The sequence below is a fragment of the Bison bison genome, unplaced genomic scaffold, assembly GCF_000754665.1.
Source record: "Bison bison bison isolate TAMUID 2011002044 unplaced genomic scaffold, Bison_UMD1.0 scf7180017864249, whole genome shotgun sequence".
Lineage (NCBI taxonomy): Eukaryota > Metazoa > Chordata > Mammalia > Artiodactyla > Bovidae > Bison > Bison bison.
In genome coordinates this window covers 1906350-1922833 of record NW_011494821.1, presented here as the reverse complement: position 1 = coordinate 1922833, position 16484 = coordinate 1906350, and the positions used below count along the sequence as shown (strand labels likewise).

Sequence of the window (16484 nt, the reverse complement as noted above, 5' to 3'; positions counted from 1 at the left end):
GCGTTCCTGGCTTGTGGCTGTACTGCTCCAGACTGCTTCTGCCTTCACACTGCCTTCTCCTCCTGAGTCACATCTTCCTCTGCTTGCCTCTTACAGTGACTTGTTGGTTACCTTTAGGGCCCATCCCAGTGATCCAGGTTACTTTCCCCATCTCAGGATCCTTAAAGTCTCTCCTGCTATATTAGAGACATTCCCAGGTTTCCGGCGTCAGAATCTGGACATCCTGGGGAGCCACTGTTCAGCCTGCCCACTTTGTGTCAGCGTCCGTTCCTTTTTATTGCTGAGCGGTATTCCTTTGTGCACAGGGACCACATCTAGTTTAGCCATTTGCCTGGAGATCTGCATTTGATTGTTTCTAATTTGGGTCTATTAGAAATCTGCTGAGTGTATTCATGTGTAATCTTTTTATGGACATAGGTTTTCATTTCTCTTGGATAAAAACCTGAGTAGATTTGCCAGATTATGGGCTAGGCACATGTCTAACTTTATAAAAAACTGTCAAACATTTCCCCAAAGTGACTGTACCATTTTACACTCCCTGCATTGAGTTCCTATTGCTAGAGATCCTTGCCAACATTTGAATTGTCAAAGTCTTTTTCATTATAACCATTCTGGTGGACCTGTAGCAATATGTCTTTGTGGCTTTAATTTCATTTCTTTGGTAAATAATGAAGTTTAGAACATTTTCAGGTAATTATTAGTCATTTGCATATCTTTCTTTATGAAGTGTCCAAGTCTTTTTTTTACATTAAAAAAAATTGGATTGACTTTTTATGTTTGAGTTATAGGAATTCTTCATGCATTTGGGTGTGAATTCTTTGCCATATATATACTATTTTCAAAACAGCTCTATTGAGATATAATTCACATACCATAAAATTCATCCTTTTAAAGTCGAGTCGTTTTTAGTATATTTACAGAATGTTGCAAATGTCATTGCTGTCTAATTCCAGAACATTTTCATCACCCTGACAAGAATCCCAGCTACCATTAGCAATCACTTCTCATTCTCCCCCATCTCTTCCCAGCAGCCACTGATCTACTCGGGTGAATGTTTGCAAATGTTTTCCCCCATCTGTAGCTCACGTATGTATTTTCTAAAATGTGTTTTGTTACGAGGAAACATTTTAAATTTTGATAAAGTCTAAGCTATCCAATGTTTCTTGTATAGATTTTTCTTTCTTTGATCTCATAAACCTTTGCCTATTCCCAAGTTGAGAAGAGAAGCTCTTGTTTTCTTCTAGAAGCTTTATGGTTTTGGCTTGTATGTATAGGCCTGTGATCCATCTTGAATAAAACTTGCCTCTGGTTTGAGGTAGAGGTTGAGGTTCATTTTTCCTTCTGCTAATGGATATTCATTTGTTCTTACACTATTTGTTGAAAAGACTTTCAGTTTTCTCTTCCACTTTTAAAAATTCATACATATGCCTTTTGGCTGCAGTTGCTAGGCCACTGTCGCAATTTGGGCTGGGGTGTGTTGCTCAAGTTCTCTTTGACTCATGCTTATCAGTTAGTACTTTACTCAATGAAAGAAGGAAAATAAAATGTGGTTAAACATTACCTCTAAAGGATTTTTGGTACTGTGAGTATTAAGAGAAGGAAAGGAAGTTGTGGGTATAGAAGATTCATAATAGCAGCATATGTACATACACTTCTTTAAAAGAGTATGAGTTTTGGGTATTGTCTTAGGTAAAATGTTCTCTGTGTCACATTTTGACTGAAAAATGAGCCATGTAAACACAATAGAGATTCATTCCTTTCAGTTTGGGTAATTGTTTTTAAAGTGTACCACTTTATAGTTTTATTTATTTATGGCTGTGCTGGCTCTTCGGTGCTGCGTGGGTGGCAAGCAGGGGCCACTCTCTGGTTGTGGGCAGACTTCTCTCATGTGGTGACTTCTCTAGACGCGAAGCACGGGGCCCTCAGGCATGCCGGCTTTGGTAGTTGCAGCGTGTGGACTCAGTGGTTGAGGTTCTCAGACTCTAGAGCGCAGGCCCAGTAGTTGTGGCGTACCGGCTTAGTTGCTCCACGGCATGTGGAATCTTCCCGGATCAGGGATCGAACCTGTGTCTCCTATGCTGGCAGGTGTATTCTTTACCACTGAGCCACCAGGGAAGTCCCAGTGCTGGTAATTTTTCAAGCTCCATTCTTTGTTCGTCTCATTCTCTCTCTCTCTCCCCTAGCCCTACTCTAGCTTCTGTGTTTGTCCTCACATGACAGGTGAACCATTCTTCCAGGCCCGCTTTATGTTCGCTTCTTCCTGTGAACTCCCATAGACTTCTGCTGTGTCCTACCCTGTTAGAGATGTTTGTGGAGGGTCTTTGCTGCTGCTGCTGCTAAGTCGCATCAGTCGTGTCTGACATTGTGCGACCCCATAGACGGCAGCCCACCAGGCTCCCCCGTCCCTGGGACCCTCCAGGCAAGAACACTGGAGTGGGTTGCCATTTCCTTCTCCAGTGCACAAAAGTGAAAAGTGAAAAGTGAAAGTGAAGTCGCTCAGTCGTGTCTGACTCTTCGCAACCCATGGACTGCAGCCCACCGGGCTCCTCCCTCCATGAGATTTCCCAGGCAAGAGTACTGGAGTCGGTTGCTCTTGCCTTCTCCGGGAGGGTCTTTATGTCTCCCAAATAAGCCAGAGAGGTTTATCATATTAAGTAGTATCCCAGCTGTACCTAGCAGGGGCATGACCCAGGGAGGAGCCTTCTCATCATTGCCTGGTGAATTAGTGGCATCTTTCGGTTTGGAAGCAGAGGAAAGGGGAGTGCTGAAGGGCAACTGTTTCACTGTTGGTTTGGCCATTGGCCACAGTCAGGTTGCATCGTGCAGAAGATAGCCTTACCAAGGACTCAGTGTTCTCTTTTTCAAGGACAATTTAAATTATTAGTCACTATCTCTGACTCTGCTGGAGTCTAGGTATGCATTTCAAAGGAGCTTTGTAGAACACCAAGAACTGAAACAAATTTGTGGATACTTTAAATCCAGAATCATGAAATCCTCATAAGAACCCTCTGTCTTTAATTATTCTGATTGTATGTTTAATTGCATCACAAAAACCAGATTTAAAGTGATTTGTGAATTGTGCAGTGTCGAATCTGTATCTCTTATTCTGTCTTTTCTGAAGTCAATTAAAAATCGATTGTACTTTCAGTAATATTTTTATAAAAACTGACTTATGCAGTATTTCTTTTTATTAATATTTTTAAAAATTTTTTGAAAATTAAAAAAAAAAATTTGGCCACTATTGCATGGCATGTGAGATCTTGGTTTCCCAACCAGGGATCGAACCCACACCCCCTGCATTGGAAGTGTGGAGTCTTAACCTGTGGATTCTTAACCTCTAGATCACCAGGGAAAGACCTATACTGTATTCCTGTGTGTTAAAAATCATAAACAAAGAAATACATGAGTCAGAGAAAGGTGTTTGACTTATACGTGCTCTTTACCTAAGAGAAGGGCAATTTTCTTTTTACATCTGAAATGTGTTTAAAAATATAAATAATCTGAAACTCCAAAGAGCTGTCAAGCCTGCCCCAATGTATAGTTAATAAGTTAATGTTTTGACTGTCATCATGCAGATTTTCCCAGCGAAGCTGAGACAAATTGTCAGCTAATCAAGTGTTCAGGTGTGAGTGTGTTTTTTTCCCCTTCTCCAGTAATCAGATAATTTAAAGGTTAGAAACAAACCCAACCGCTCAAGACTCCTTGAATGGGGAGTGGATCCTAATGGAACCTGGCTTTGCACAGGCCTCTTCAAGGAGTCTACCTCAGAGCTGACAGAAGCTTTGAAACAAGTTCCTTATTTTTTAAAACTAACTTCTCATTGGTTTGTTTCTTGCTGACTTTTGAATTCACCTTTTCAGGTAGAACAAAGGCATTGTGTGCCTTTTGCACTGCCAGCTCAACCCTTCCGCTTAAGAGACATGCCTGTGCATTTCCTCACAGGTTACTGGCCAGTAGGACAGCTCTGATGTCTACTCCAGCATTTCTTTACATACAGTCATTTTATACCTCTCCTTTTCTAGACCACAGATTTCCAGCGGTGAGTGAAAGGCCTCTTTCTCCTCATCCAATCAGGATCACAAAGACAGCAGCTCGAAAAGACCCAGATGTGAACATCATGTTAGAAGGGCCCTGCAATGGCGCGTAAGTGGTCACGAGCCTGTCTGATTTCATTTGTAGTTGGTTACCTTTGACCTTGTTAGATTTTGCTTTCCTTTGATAACCACAAGACAGAGAGAGATTCTTCTCTTGACCAAGATCTTGCCAAACTCCAAGATGGCCCAGCAAAGCAGTGTGTTTATAAGATGGGCATTGAGTGTGTTGCATCTTAAGGAGCCTTTAGTAACAGCTGAATTTTACGATTGAAAGCATCACAGTGGCACAGGTGACTTTTGCAGGTCATTATGGCAAGATTTGCTTTAAGAATTCTTTTGTCCAGATGTTGCTCCCATGAGGATGGTTGGTTCATGTAAAGGAGAAACAGTGAGTGGTGATGTTGGGTTGGTGCAGCGTGAGGAAGGGAAATGAAGGTCAGCCTTTGGTTGTCTAACCATCAGGATGCATTAACAGTTTACTTTCACTTGCAGATGATTTTGAATGCTCTCATCATTTTTATTTGCTCTCAGTTCCCTGGATGAAAGTGTGGTTACAGAGGAGAGATCGGAGAAAAGAGAAGCTCCCCTTCCCTCCCTTTTAGAAGATGCTCAACAGACCGAAGGCCGAGCTGCCCTCTTCGTCCCGCTGGCCATGCGTCGTAGCATTGGTGACTACTGCCGCCGTTTCGAGCACTACTTGCGGGTGATTGCACACGAGGCCGTGGGCTCCTTCAACCCGTGGCTCATAGCTGAAAGGTCAGTAGGAGGGCGTGCGCTCTGTTGGGGAACAGGCTGCCATGTGTTAACTTGACTGCAGAAAGGCCTGGCCAAGGTCTCAGGCCAAGATTTTGGGCCCTGAAGTTCCAGTGGCTGCTCCGGGGCTGAGGAACAAGCTTTCTCTGCCAAGTGCCTTTCTTCAGGGAGAGGAGATGGGAAAACAGCATGGCTGATGCCATCCCAAGGAGCATGCCGCAGCCTTCTGCCAGAAGTAGAAACTTCGTTCAGGGCAGGCTTCCTGTTGGTGTTAGTGAGGTCAGCGTCATCAGAGAACGTGAATTATGACTGGGCAGGAAGCAGTTACGATCTTGAAATCTTCATGGTCAGGTCAGACTTGCACCAGGACAGCAGGTCTATAGACTTCACTACACTTGACCTTCTTTTGGCTGTCGCCTCCCCTGAGAAAGGGGAGTTCTGTGGGACTCAACCAGAAACCAGTCCCACTGCTGCTAGGCATTTGAAGAATGGGCAGCCTTCTTTCATGTAAATATTCAATTGAGAGATGTGTGCAGATTCATTCTTTAGAAATAGTGCTCAAATTTAAAGTCCTTACGAGTATCATTTTATTATTATACGAGCAGATAATTTTCATCAGTGAACCTAGAGTATACTGTTATGACATCTTTCTTGAACAGGTTTCACACATGTTCCAGGAGTTAATAATTGCCTCTTTTTAAGTTGCTTATTTTTTTTAATATATTATTCAAGTTCTTCAGACTCTAGCCAACACCTCTCAACATAATTTTCCTCATGATTCGATGTGTTGGTTAATCTCACCTCTACCCCCACTCTTTCTCCTGAGACTCTCTTTCCTTCTGCCCCAGCCTGGCCCAAGCACTCTCTAGATCTGCGGTGTGGCTCTTGTCCTGCCACGTGTCTTCATCACCACCCTGGCATGAGGTTCTCCCTCCCGTGTTAGGGTCTTTGTGTTCTCTTCCCACGTGTCTTCCTCCTTCCTGGTTTACTCCCTTACTTTGATGGAGCCTATCCTGCTTTGTGTATCTCAGGACAGTTCCTGAGATTTATATGTTTGAAAGTGTCTTATCTTCATACTTGACTGATGATTTGGTTGAGTTTTAAATTCCTGATTAATTTTTCCCAAAGAATATGCCTCCCTTCCTTTGTGGGGGTGAAGGAGGGATTGTCACGTAGCTGCCACGAGCAGGGGTGGAGACCCATCAATCTACCAGCTCATCCTGCAGTCTCAATCTGCATTCTCATCCCCTACCCAATAATACTTCTTTCCACTTTCATGGTTCCTGGTTCTCTTACTTCCAGAGACTTTGTAATGTTCTGTGAGACAGATCAGCTTGCTTTTCCTTGTTGTCTTTCTCTATGCACCCTAAGGTTTCTGCTTCCTCTGCATTTCCTCTGAACTGCTGAGTCGTTTTGATTACCTGTCTCATCTACTTTTGTCTTTTTCTTCATGTAGTTTCATGTGTTCATTTATCTCCTGAGATTTGGGTGGGATCAGAGATAATCACATGTCCACTCCCTTAAGTCAAACCTGAAGTCCTAAGACTTCTCATAATGTACGTACCCTTTGAAGCATATGAAGACCCTTTGTTCTGGTTGAGATGCCACGTGTATTTCCTAGGGAGGAGAGTACAGTGAACTTGACTTGCTTCCGTGCATTAACCTGCAGCCCTGTAGCATGCCCACTGGTTTGCACAGAGCCTGTCTGGATTGATTAGGCTAACTGGCATCTTGGGGAATTTAAAATAAGTTAAAGAAGATAGACTGTTCCCTGTATGACATTCTTACCACTTGATTAGTGATACATTCTGTTACAGTTGTTTTGTAGATGTAGGAGGAAGCTCTCTCCCCCTGTGAGGACAAATACCCTAAGACGTAGAAGTTAGAGCTGTTAATATGCCTGAATTTCACAGATGTTCTCCTCTCTTGTCCCTGACCCTCAAGTGACGGCACATCTAAATATTCTAGCTCTGCTTTTGATCTCTCTTGTTTCTTGTTTGGGTGTTCCAAAGATGAGAAGTGTATTGATCTAATCTGGAAGAAATATCCAAGGACAGTTGGCTTCATCTGATGCCTCTTGGGTGAGGGAGAAATCAGCTGAGTTTTTCCTCTTTATTTTATTGTCTCCATTCCTCCCTTCACCTGGAGAAAAGGACTATTCCAGTGATCAGAAGGGGCAGATAATATAAACTGGATGTAAATAAAAGCATGATTCTGAAAGGAAAGGTTTAAGGTGATGATGCTTTTAGTGAAAGCAAACTCTTAAGGATTCCTGGTTGGAAAAACAAATCAGGAGACTTCTGGTTGAAAACAACAGACTGCACATATGATTTATCTCTACTCCTTGTAGCCCTGTCCCACTGTATGTCACTGAAAAACTGAATAAAAGGCATGAAACCAGAAATGACAGCAGGTAAGAACCAGCAGGAAAATTTTGGAAGCCATGAAGCAGTTAGACAAATGGGCAGTGACTTACCAGACCAGAGAGAGCCAAGAACCCGATGAGGATAGAGCCAGGAATCAAGCTAATTTGTGCAGAAGAATCTTGGTAAGACTCAGGAAGGAGAAGCACTGGGGATGCATGCGTGCAAGGGAGTCAGAGCATAGGAGGCTTAACTGATTCTCATTCTTGAATAGAGTAGATCACTAAAAGATCCCAACATTTGCTGAAAACCGTGAAAGCTACGGAGGCTAGAGTAACAGAAAACATTGGAATATCAGGATTTACAGAATGTGAGAAGAGGGGAAAAGGAGGAATGGAAAACGAACAAGGAAATACTATAAGAATCTCCAGAAGGTCATTAGTCTCTAGATTGAAAGGATTCACTAGTTGTTCACTGCGAGTGTGTGGGTGAATAAATGCATGAATAAATGAAACTGAACACCTCATGACATGTTGTTGTGCACAGGAAATGCGAGCATCGTCGTGTAAGGAGAAGGTGACGCACGGCTCCAGAGTTAGAACTGGGCACGCTCAAATAATCAGAACTGAGAAGGGTGTGTTGTCAGTAGCAGCCCTGCTACAGGATATAAGAGCATGCTTCCAAAGTTTACCCTGGAATTCTGTGCCCAGCTAACTTATCAAATAAAAGGGTAGAATAAAGGCAGTTTAAGGTATGCAAAGTGTAGAAAAATGCAGTTTCTCAGTAAGCTTCTAGAGGGTGTTTACCATCAGCAGGAGAAAGAGGAAGAGGAAGGCATGAAGAAAGAGGATTTGGGAAATTGGGAACTCTAACATGGAACTTCCAGGAAAACAGCAAAAGCTATTTTCAAGAGAATTTTTTTTTTTTTTTAAATTTAAATTTTGGCTGCACCACGCAGCATGTGGGGTCTTTAGTTCCCCACAAGGATCAAACCTGAGCCCCCTACAGAGGAGGTGCAGAGTCTTAACCAAGACCACCAAGGAAGTCCCTCCAAGAGAATTTTTCGGTGAGCATAGAAAACTAGTCTAGAATAGGAGGACAGAGGGCTCTAGGAGGAATAATTTCCAGACAGGGAAGACAGGGTAAGAAAGGTTAACAAAGAAGAAAACAGATACATGACCTAATGTGCTTTGGAGCTTGTATTGGGAGCACACATTGAATGTATTTGTGTTTCTCTCATAGTTTGGGCATGAATTAGTGATAGGAATATAGAAAGCAAAGCAAGGCGAGCATAAAAACAAAACAAAAAAAAGCACAAATAATCACTTCTGCTTCTAGTAAGGATGTACTTGGTAATTTGGACCGCCTCTCCCACTGAGGATCACTGTTAATAGAAAAGCTAGATCCAAAATAAAACATACATGCTTGAAGGCACCAGGAAGTTAACTAGGTAATAAGGAATAACTGGGCCAGGATCCTGGAGAAGACAGAGACCCAAGGAAGTTAGCCCTCGTCTGACCCTGGATTGTGGTTCTGGGGGAAGGTGAATGGCACTTCCAGTGGTCTTTTCAGATCAAAGGATAGCGGTGGGAATTAAGGGCTTGCCGAGGGCTGACCTGACGCACTTTGCTCACTTCTCATGGGGACCCTGCAGGGTGGCACTCTGGAATAAGGGTGACCTGGATGCCGGCAGGCCCTCCCAGGACTCCACTTGGCTCCACTTCGTCTCACTTCTGAGACTGAGCTGAAGTCATTCTAGATTGTTGCCTCACAGCCACTGAGCAGAAGCAAACGTAACTTTTCTCAGAAGATTTATAACACCATCTTAGGATTTAAATTATTCCTGCAGTTTTCAAACTTAGTATCTGATAAATGGTAAAAAAGCCTGGCCGTGGAGAGACACGACAATAACAAGAACAGACCCACGGCAGCTCCACACATTAGAGCCATCAGACTCAGATATTAAAATACCTGTGCATACTGTGTACATAGAGGTAGAATTTTGGCAGAGAACTGGGAGTAAAACTAAATCCATGTGGACATTCAAGAACTGAAAAGTACAGTTTCTGAAATGAAAGTGAAAAGTGAAAGTGAAGTCGCTTAGTCGTGTCTGACCGACCCCATGGACTGTAGCCTACCATGCTGCTCCGTCCATGGGATAAGCGACCCATCAAATGGGCTTAATAACAAATTAGACACATCCAAAGAAAAATTTAGAGCCTTTTGGCTCTCTGAGTAGCACCTATGGTGGTTAGCATGAGTAAGCATCTTATGAAAGGAGGTGAAAAGGGAGCCAAGAAGAAAGTGGTTGACCTATTTTCTAAGAAACATTGGTATAATGTGAAAGGACCAACTATGTTCAGTATAAGAAATATTGGGAAAACACTAGTCATGAGAACTCAACCCAAATCACATATGGTGGCCTCAAGGGTCGTGTTTTTGAAGTGAGCCTTGCTGATCTGTGACTGGTGCAGTTGCATTTAGAAAATTCAAGCTAATTACTGTGGATGCTCAGGGCAAAAGCTGCCTGATTAATTTCCATGATATGATCTGACAAAAGGTGCTCCATGATCAAAAAATGGCAGACCGTGATTGAAGCTCGCGTTGATGTCAAGACTACCAACAGTTATGTGCTTCATCTGTTCTGTGTGGGTTTTACTGAAAAAAGGCAACAAAGAGATTTGGAAGACCTCTTATGCCCAGCACCATCAGGTTCACCAAATCCACAAGATGGTAGAAACCATGACCCAAGAGCTGCAGACACGCGACATGAAAGAGGCAGTCAGTAAGTTGATTCCAGACAGCATGGGAAAAGGCAGAAAAGCTTGCCAATCTATTTATCTGCTCCATGACATTATTGTTAGAAAAGTAAAAATGCTGAAGAAGCCTAAGTTTGAGTGGGGAAAACTCATGGAGCTGCATGTGAAGGTAGTCATTCTGCAAAAGCTAGAGACAGGTGCTAAAGTTGGACGAACTGATGGATACGAGCCACCAGTCCATAAATCTGCTTAAAATTCAGACTTTAATGGTGACAAATAAAGTATCTTGTTTGGGGGTGGGGGGAGAAAAAAGTTAGAGACTTGGACATAGAATAGAAGAAAATATCTGGAGTGAAGCACGTGCTGTGCTCAGTCGCCTCAGTTGTGTCCGACTCTTTGCAACCCTACGGACTGTAGCCCGCCAGGCTCCTCTGTCCATGGGATTCTCCAGGCAAGAAAACGAGTGGGTGCCATCTCCTTCTCCAGGGCATCTTCCCTACCGAGGGATCCAACCTGGGACTCTTATGCCTCCTGCATTTGCAGGTGGGTTCTTTACCACTAGTGCCACCTGGGAAGCCATGAGTGATGCATGGAGACACACAAAAAGGTGAAAATGAAGAGAGAGGATGAGCAGCATGGAGGATAAAGGTCAAGGTCTAATACACATGTGGCTGGGGTCACAGGAGAGGAAGGAGAGGGAATGGGTCAGAATGACATCCAGAGAGATCATGGCCGATAACTTCCCCAAAGTAACACTAGACATCAAGCCACAGATTCAAGAAACTCTCAAAGTCCCAAGCAAGAAAAACAAAAGAAATCCGTATGTAGCATATATCACAGTATTGTTGGAAAATGAAAGACCAAGAGAAAAAAAAATCTTAAAAATCAGCCAGAAGAAGGACAAACAGTGGAGGCTGGATGCCCTGGTGTAAAGTTCCAAAAGAGAAAGCTGCCAGTCTGGATGTAAGCCCAGTGAAATGTACCTCAAGAAGGAAGGCAGGAAAGGTTCTAAACAAAGCCGCAAAAATTTATTACCAGTAGACCATCTCTATAGGAAATAGCGAAAGGGTATTTTTCAGGCAGAGCAAAAACAGTCACAGATGAAAAGTCAGAAATACAAGAAGCATGAATTAAGAAAAAGTCAATATGTAGGCAAGTGAATATTGACTATAAAACAATAAACTGATGTCTTATGGGGGTGTATGAATATATACTGAAGTACATGATAACAGTAGCATAGAAATTGGGAAGAGGATAAATACGCTTAGTGTCCTAAGGTTCTTGCATTATCTGGGAAACTGGTAAGAATATCAATTAATGTTAGACTTTAAGTCAAGGATGCTTATTGTAATCTAGAGTGGCCACTCAAAGAACAGTAAAATAGTGTATAATACCCAAATTAAAAGTGAAAAAGTAATTTAAACAATCACAGAATCCTAAAAAAGTTAAGAAGAGAGAACAAATAGACATAAAGAAAATACTTAGTATTTTAGTAGTAGAAATTCGGCTGTATCAGAATTAGGTTAATCAAAGAGCACTTTACACACCCATTAAAAGACTAAAGATGGTCAGATTAGCTGTCCCCCCTCAATAAAAACAAAACCAGAAAACAGCTGGGACAGGAATGGGGTAGAAGGGAGAGGAAAAGGGGAGGGACACTTAGCTTCATTTCCTCTTTTGTATACTTCGGAACTGTTAATGTTTCCTATACAACCCTCCAAATTCAACAAGGTTTGGAGGATGTTGAGCGACCCTAAATTGGAATACAGGAAGAAACTGACTGTATATCCAAGAAGTAGCCACACTAAAGGGATACATACAGATAAGAACTTGTCTAAGTCACTTTTGAATGTAGTATTTTGACTCTGTACCCTCTGGCTAAAGACAAAGACTGTAAACACATGTTAGATTCTAATAAGTAAGTTTCTTTTACCCAGCAGCATGGGTTAACAATTCTAAAATTACTTTCTCTGTATTTTAGTACTGATTGAATAAGTATATTGTGAATAATGAGAGTCAGGTTTCAGGGGAAAGGCTAGAATGAATCCTCTGTTTTGAAGTGAGATTGGAGGTATTACGACTTACGGTTTTTGATAAATACAGAGAGAGACACGGGTGGTGCATCTGTGCACCTGTCTGTCTGAGCCTGTCTGCTGAGAGGACCTGGAAGCCGTGACACACTTAGCAACTGGCACACTTGGTACCCAGACTGTGGTTTCTGAAATACGCTTCTCCATGACAAGGCACCAGGGCTCCGTGGAGAATTGGCCAGTTCCAAGAACGGGGCTGGGAAAATGTAAGAACCTGAAACTTCATTTTGTGCCGGAACTGAAGTGTTCAAAGAATGATGGGGGCATCTCAAGAGGACGTGGGAGCTGACTTGAAGGGGCTCCTGCCGACCATTTGGGGGGACACTAAATATCATAATAAGTAATAAAGAAACAGATTACAAACTGTTGAATAAAATAAGAATCCATAAGATCAAGCTGATACGAATGAATGAATGGATACATAAATTCATAAATAAGTAATAGAGAAGGGAAGGCTCTTCCATATAGTAGCATGCCAACTATTGAACAGAGAAGGAATGATGAAATTAGAAAATCAGTGTTGGCAACCTTGTAATAATTGAATCAGCAAGTTTGATGAGAAGCAGAATATTTACATAGTCTCAAAGTATCTCCCTGCAACGTACGTATTAATTACAAAGGGGAGGTAGTAACTGCAGGGTAGAAACTTGGCAGACATCAGCATGACCAAGTGACAAAAATTAACCTCATTGTAACAAGACAGATAATGCACGAAGGGACACAACATCCCTTCTGGGCATTTGTTCCAGAAACATAGAACCTGAACCTGACCATGAGGAAGCGTCAGACAAATCCGCACTGAGACATTCTTAAAAACAAAGCTTCTACTCTTCAAAAAATATTAAGATCATAAAAGACAAAGGCTGAAGAACAATTCTAGATGAAACTAAAGACGTGTGACTGACCATCGACTACAACTCGCGATCCTCCATTGAATCCTGGACAATCTACAGAATCTTTTCTTTCAAAGGACATCTTTTGGACAGTTGGCAAAAACATTGAAAAGGTCTGTAGGTGAGATTGGATAATAGTATTGTGCTTGTGCTTAGTCACTCAGTCGTGTCCAACTCTATGACCCCATCAACAGTAGCCCACCAGGCTCTTCTGTCTGTGGGATTCTCCAGGCAAGAATACTGGAGTGGGTTGCCATTTCCTTCTCCAAGATAATAGTATTATGTGAGTGTTAATGTTAAGATTTTTATAATTGTTTCAGGCTTATTTAAGAGAATGTTTTCGGAAAATGTATCCAGAAGTACCATGCACGTGTGTGTGTGTGTGTGTGTGTGTGTAGAGAAACTTGCAATTTCCTGGCCCCTGTCCCATAGAGAAGGCCCCCATCCTTTCTTCTGTCAGGCAGTTGGTAAGCCGTGGGAAGTGGGCTGGGCCAGTTAGTTAGCGTCCGGCCGTCTCTGGCTTCAGCTGTCTCGAGGGTGAGGTCCATCCAGTAGGTGTTACAGGCCCCTACCTCAAGCCTGACTTTGGAGTCCAAGCACCACCTTCTTACTGTCTAAGGAAGCAAGGGCTCTCACCTTGTTTTTCTTCTTCCAAAATACTTTAGCTCTTCTTGGCCTTTTGAATTTCCATTTAAATCTTAGAAGTGGCTTGGTAAGTCCCTCAGCTGAGTGACAATGGCTCCCATACTTGGCTGTATGTACTTTTAGCTGTGTTGTTTGTCTTCCAGCTTTTCAGAAGAGCTGGTCGACGAAGCCCTGGGGGCTGTGGCCGCTGAACTGCAGGACATGTGTGAAGATTACGCAGAAGCCGTGTTCACCTCAGAATTCTTGGAACCTGCTACGTGATGGCTCTCCAAGGCGGGGCCCCTCATGTCACACTGACCAAGGGGCGGCACCCCTGCTTGGTTTTAGCCACAGGAAGGCTTTGTCCTCAGCTGTCCCTCCAGGACCAGAAGAGCTGCCCACCGGGAGGAAGGACGTGCCTCACTCTGATCCTCATTGTCAGAGCGAATGGTTCTGGTAGCTTATGACGGGATGTGTCCTGTTTATGAGTGCCCAGGAAACATGAATCAACGACAGTGTAATATTTCCTGAATGTGTAGTTTTCCCATTGAAATACCATGGTCATTCTACTGGCTCAGTTTGATGATGAGTAGGTTCTGAAAGGTAATAGATTAAGTCTGCTTCACACAGGGATTCAAGTTGCTGCTGACCTGCCCTGATGCCAGCACAAGAGCAGTTACTTTCTGGTCCCATCACCTGGCTCATGTTCCCTGCTCTGACAGTTCCTACCAGGACACCTGTCCTGCTGGGTTACAGACTTTTGTCGAGCACAGGACTTGGTTATGCTGCCCAGCCCTGCTCTGTTATTAAAACAGGAGCCCAGCAGTTACCGCGTGTAACAGTAAACATATGCTCCTCTCATTCTCAGTTGCTAGGTGCTTCCTCACATTTTTAGTTCCTCAAGTCTTCTGTTGCTGTGAGTTGACGTATTCTGATACACAAAACTCTGAATTCAGAGGGTTTATGGACCTCAGGAGAGGCTGGCCTTCTCTGGGGTTTGGGCGGAGGTACGAGCTCACTCTCCTCTCTGCTGAGGTCACGAGTGTCTCGTGTCTCCTCACTGGAAGGGAGCCTGAGTGGGAGGACAGAGTAGATCCGGATGGCGTGAAGACGACAGGGTCTCCCCCAAGACAGGAAGAAACTTAGGAACCATGACAGCTTAGTCCTCGAGCATCTTATGAGTCCTGTTTTTTCAGGAGGAGAGCCTCTTGTGCTTTCAGAAACTGAGTTCAGAAAAAGAAAAGGAACGTGTCTAAAATAAGGCCACTGCCTGGAAAAAGTTCCCCTCACTTTTTTTGCCTGAGGCCTTGGTGAAAGAAATGTAGAGAGCGAGTGACGTGAGACACACCCCACGGGATAATGTGAATCTTTTTATAGCACATGCAGTGTTGTCATCTGGGGTTTGCCTCTGAAGTACAAGTATTTCAGGTGGTAATTTAAGCTGCTTGATCACACGTACTTGTGCAAAATTGATTTTCGTTTAATGTTAATGTTTTCCTGCTTAATTTTATATAACCTCAGAATTTAAAAGGCCTCAAGGGAAATTATAGGTCTTTAATTTGAGGAATTACATAATGTACACTTGAATTGATAGAAGTGTCTGTTACTGATAATTTGTGTGGCAGTTTTTATTGTTGATTTTTAAATAAAGTTGATATTTTAAAGTAGCTACATGTTGGTTTAAAATAATTTACATATCCTTTTTCCCCCTCAGGCAAAGTGAAGTGGGATTTACGGGAACCACTGAGAATACTTTTATATTTAATATGAGTATAGTGGATTATTTGCCACCTCTCATTCACCCCCAGAAAGAAATACATGATAACGAAAGCTAACATTTATTGAGCACATACTATGTACCAGCCATAGGTCTAAATGCTTTCCTTGTATTAATATATTTAATCCTCATATCCTTGTGAGGTGGATACCATTATTATTCCCATTTTTAGATGAATCAAATGAGGCCCAGGATGGGGAGATAATCTGATCAAACAAGCTATGTTCAGCAACGCCATGGGCATGGGTTCGTTTACTTACTCTTGTAAAGATAGTTGTTGAAGTTTTGAGAGTTCACTTGAATGCATCCTCCTACATCTCCCTGTCTGCGCTCAGCGTGTGACGCCACCCCTCCAGACGCTGTGGTCTGGAGCAGTCCTTTGCTAAGTCCTGTCTGCTATAGGGTTGAGTCCAGACTCCTTTGCTTTGTTTGCAGATCTTTCCAGCATCTCTCCTACTCCCTGTCTCTGCTGCCTGGGGGTGAGGCTTACACCTGCTTCTGGGTCTGCTCACTACTCCACCACCCTGGCCCACAGCGAACCTCCTGAGCCAAAGCTTATTCTTTGAAGATGCAAAAATAACCACAAGAAATTAAAACTTTCATCTGAAAATGGAAGTTGAATCCTTCAAATATAAATTTTCCTGTGTACAGCCTTGCAATTATCCCAGACCTCTAGCATTTGTTCATGAGCAAAGGCTGGTCCTGTCTAGGTCATTCTCTAGTCCCCTCCAATTTTCTCCTGACCTGTCCAGGTGTTCTTTTCAGAAACAGAGAAGTGCATGAGTGTAGTATTCCTGGGTTACATAGGCTGTCCCAATGGACAGACATGCTGAAATTCCTGTGTTCCTCACCCTGATCTGTCCAGCTTCACAGCCCTGGCCACTGGGGGTCTCACCTGTTAACGTGTTTGCCTGTTGTCTGTTCAGCTCCTTGAGGGCAAGGCCTCTGCCTAGCCATGTAGTTGTCACCAAGTTGTGTCTGACTCTTGCCAGGCTCCTCTGTCCATTTCCTCTGAATTTCCCAGGCAAGAAGGCTGGAGTGGGTTGCCATTTCCTTCTCCAGGAGATCTTCTCAACCCAGGGATCAAACCCACATCAGCTGCATTGGCAGGTGGATTCTTTACCTCGGAAC

The 16484-nt window shown here is 43.0% G+C and overlaps 1 protein-coding gene and 1 pseudogene across 7 annotated transcripts in view; both read left to right on the top strand.

Annotated features, from left to right (window-relative positions):
* Positions 1–15243, top strand: part of KIAA0753 (KIAA0753 ortholog) — a 66574-nt gene extending 51331 nt beyond the window's left edge. For all 7 annotated transcript variants that reach the window (XM_010847444.1, XM_010847445.1, XM_010847438.1 and 4 more), the window contains 3 exons: positions 4023–4143; positions 4626–4850; positions 13741–15243. In XM_010847444.1, coding sequence (XP_010845746.1) covers positions 4023–4143; positions 4626–4850; positions 13741–13858 — 464 coding nt within the window. In that variant the 3' untranslated portion in view covers positions 13859–15243. The remainder of the gene's footprint in view (positions 1–4022; positions 4144–4625; positions 4851–13740) is intronic.
* Positions 8205–10312, top strand: LOC104993990 (annotated as a pseudogene).
* Positions 15244–16484: the final 1241 nt, after the last annotated feature.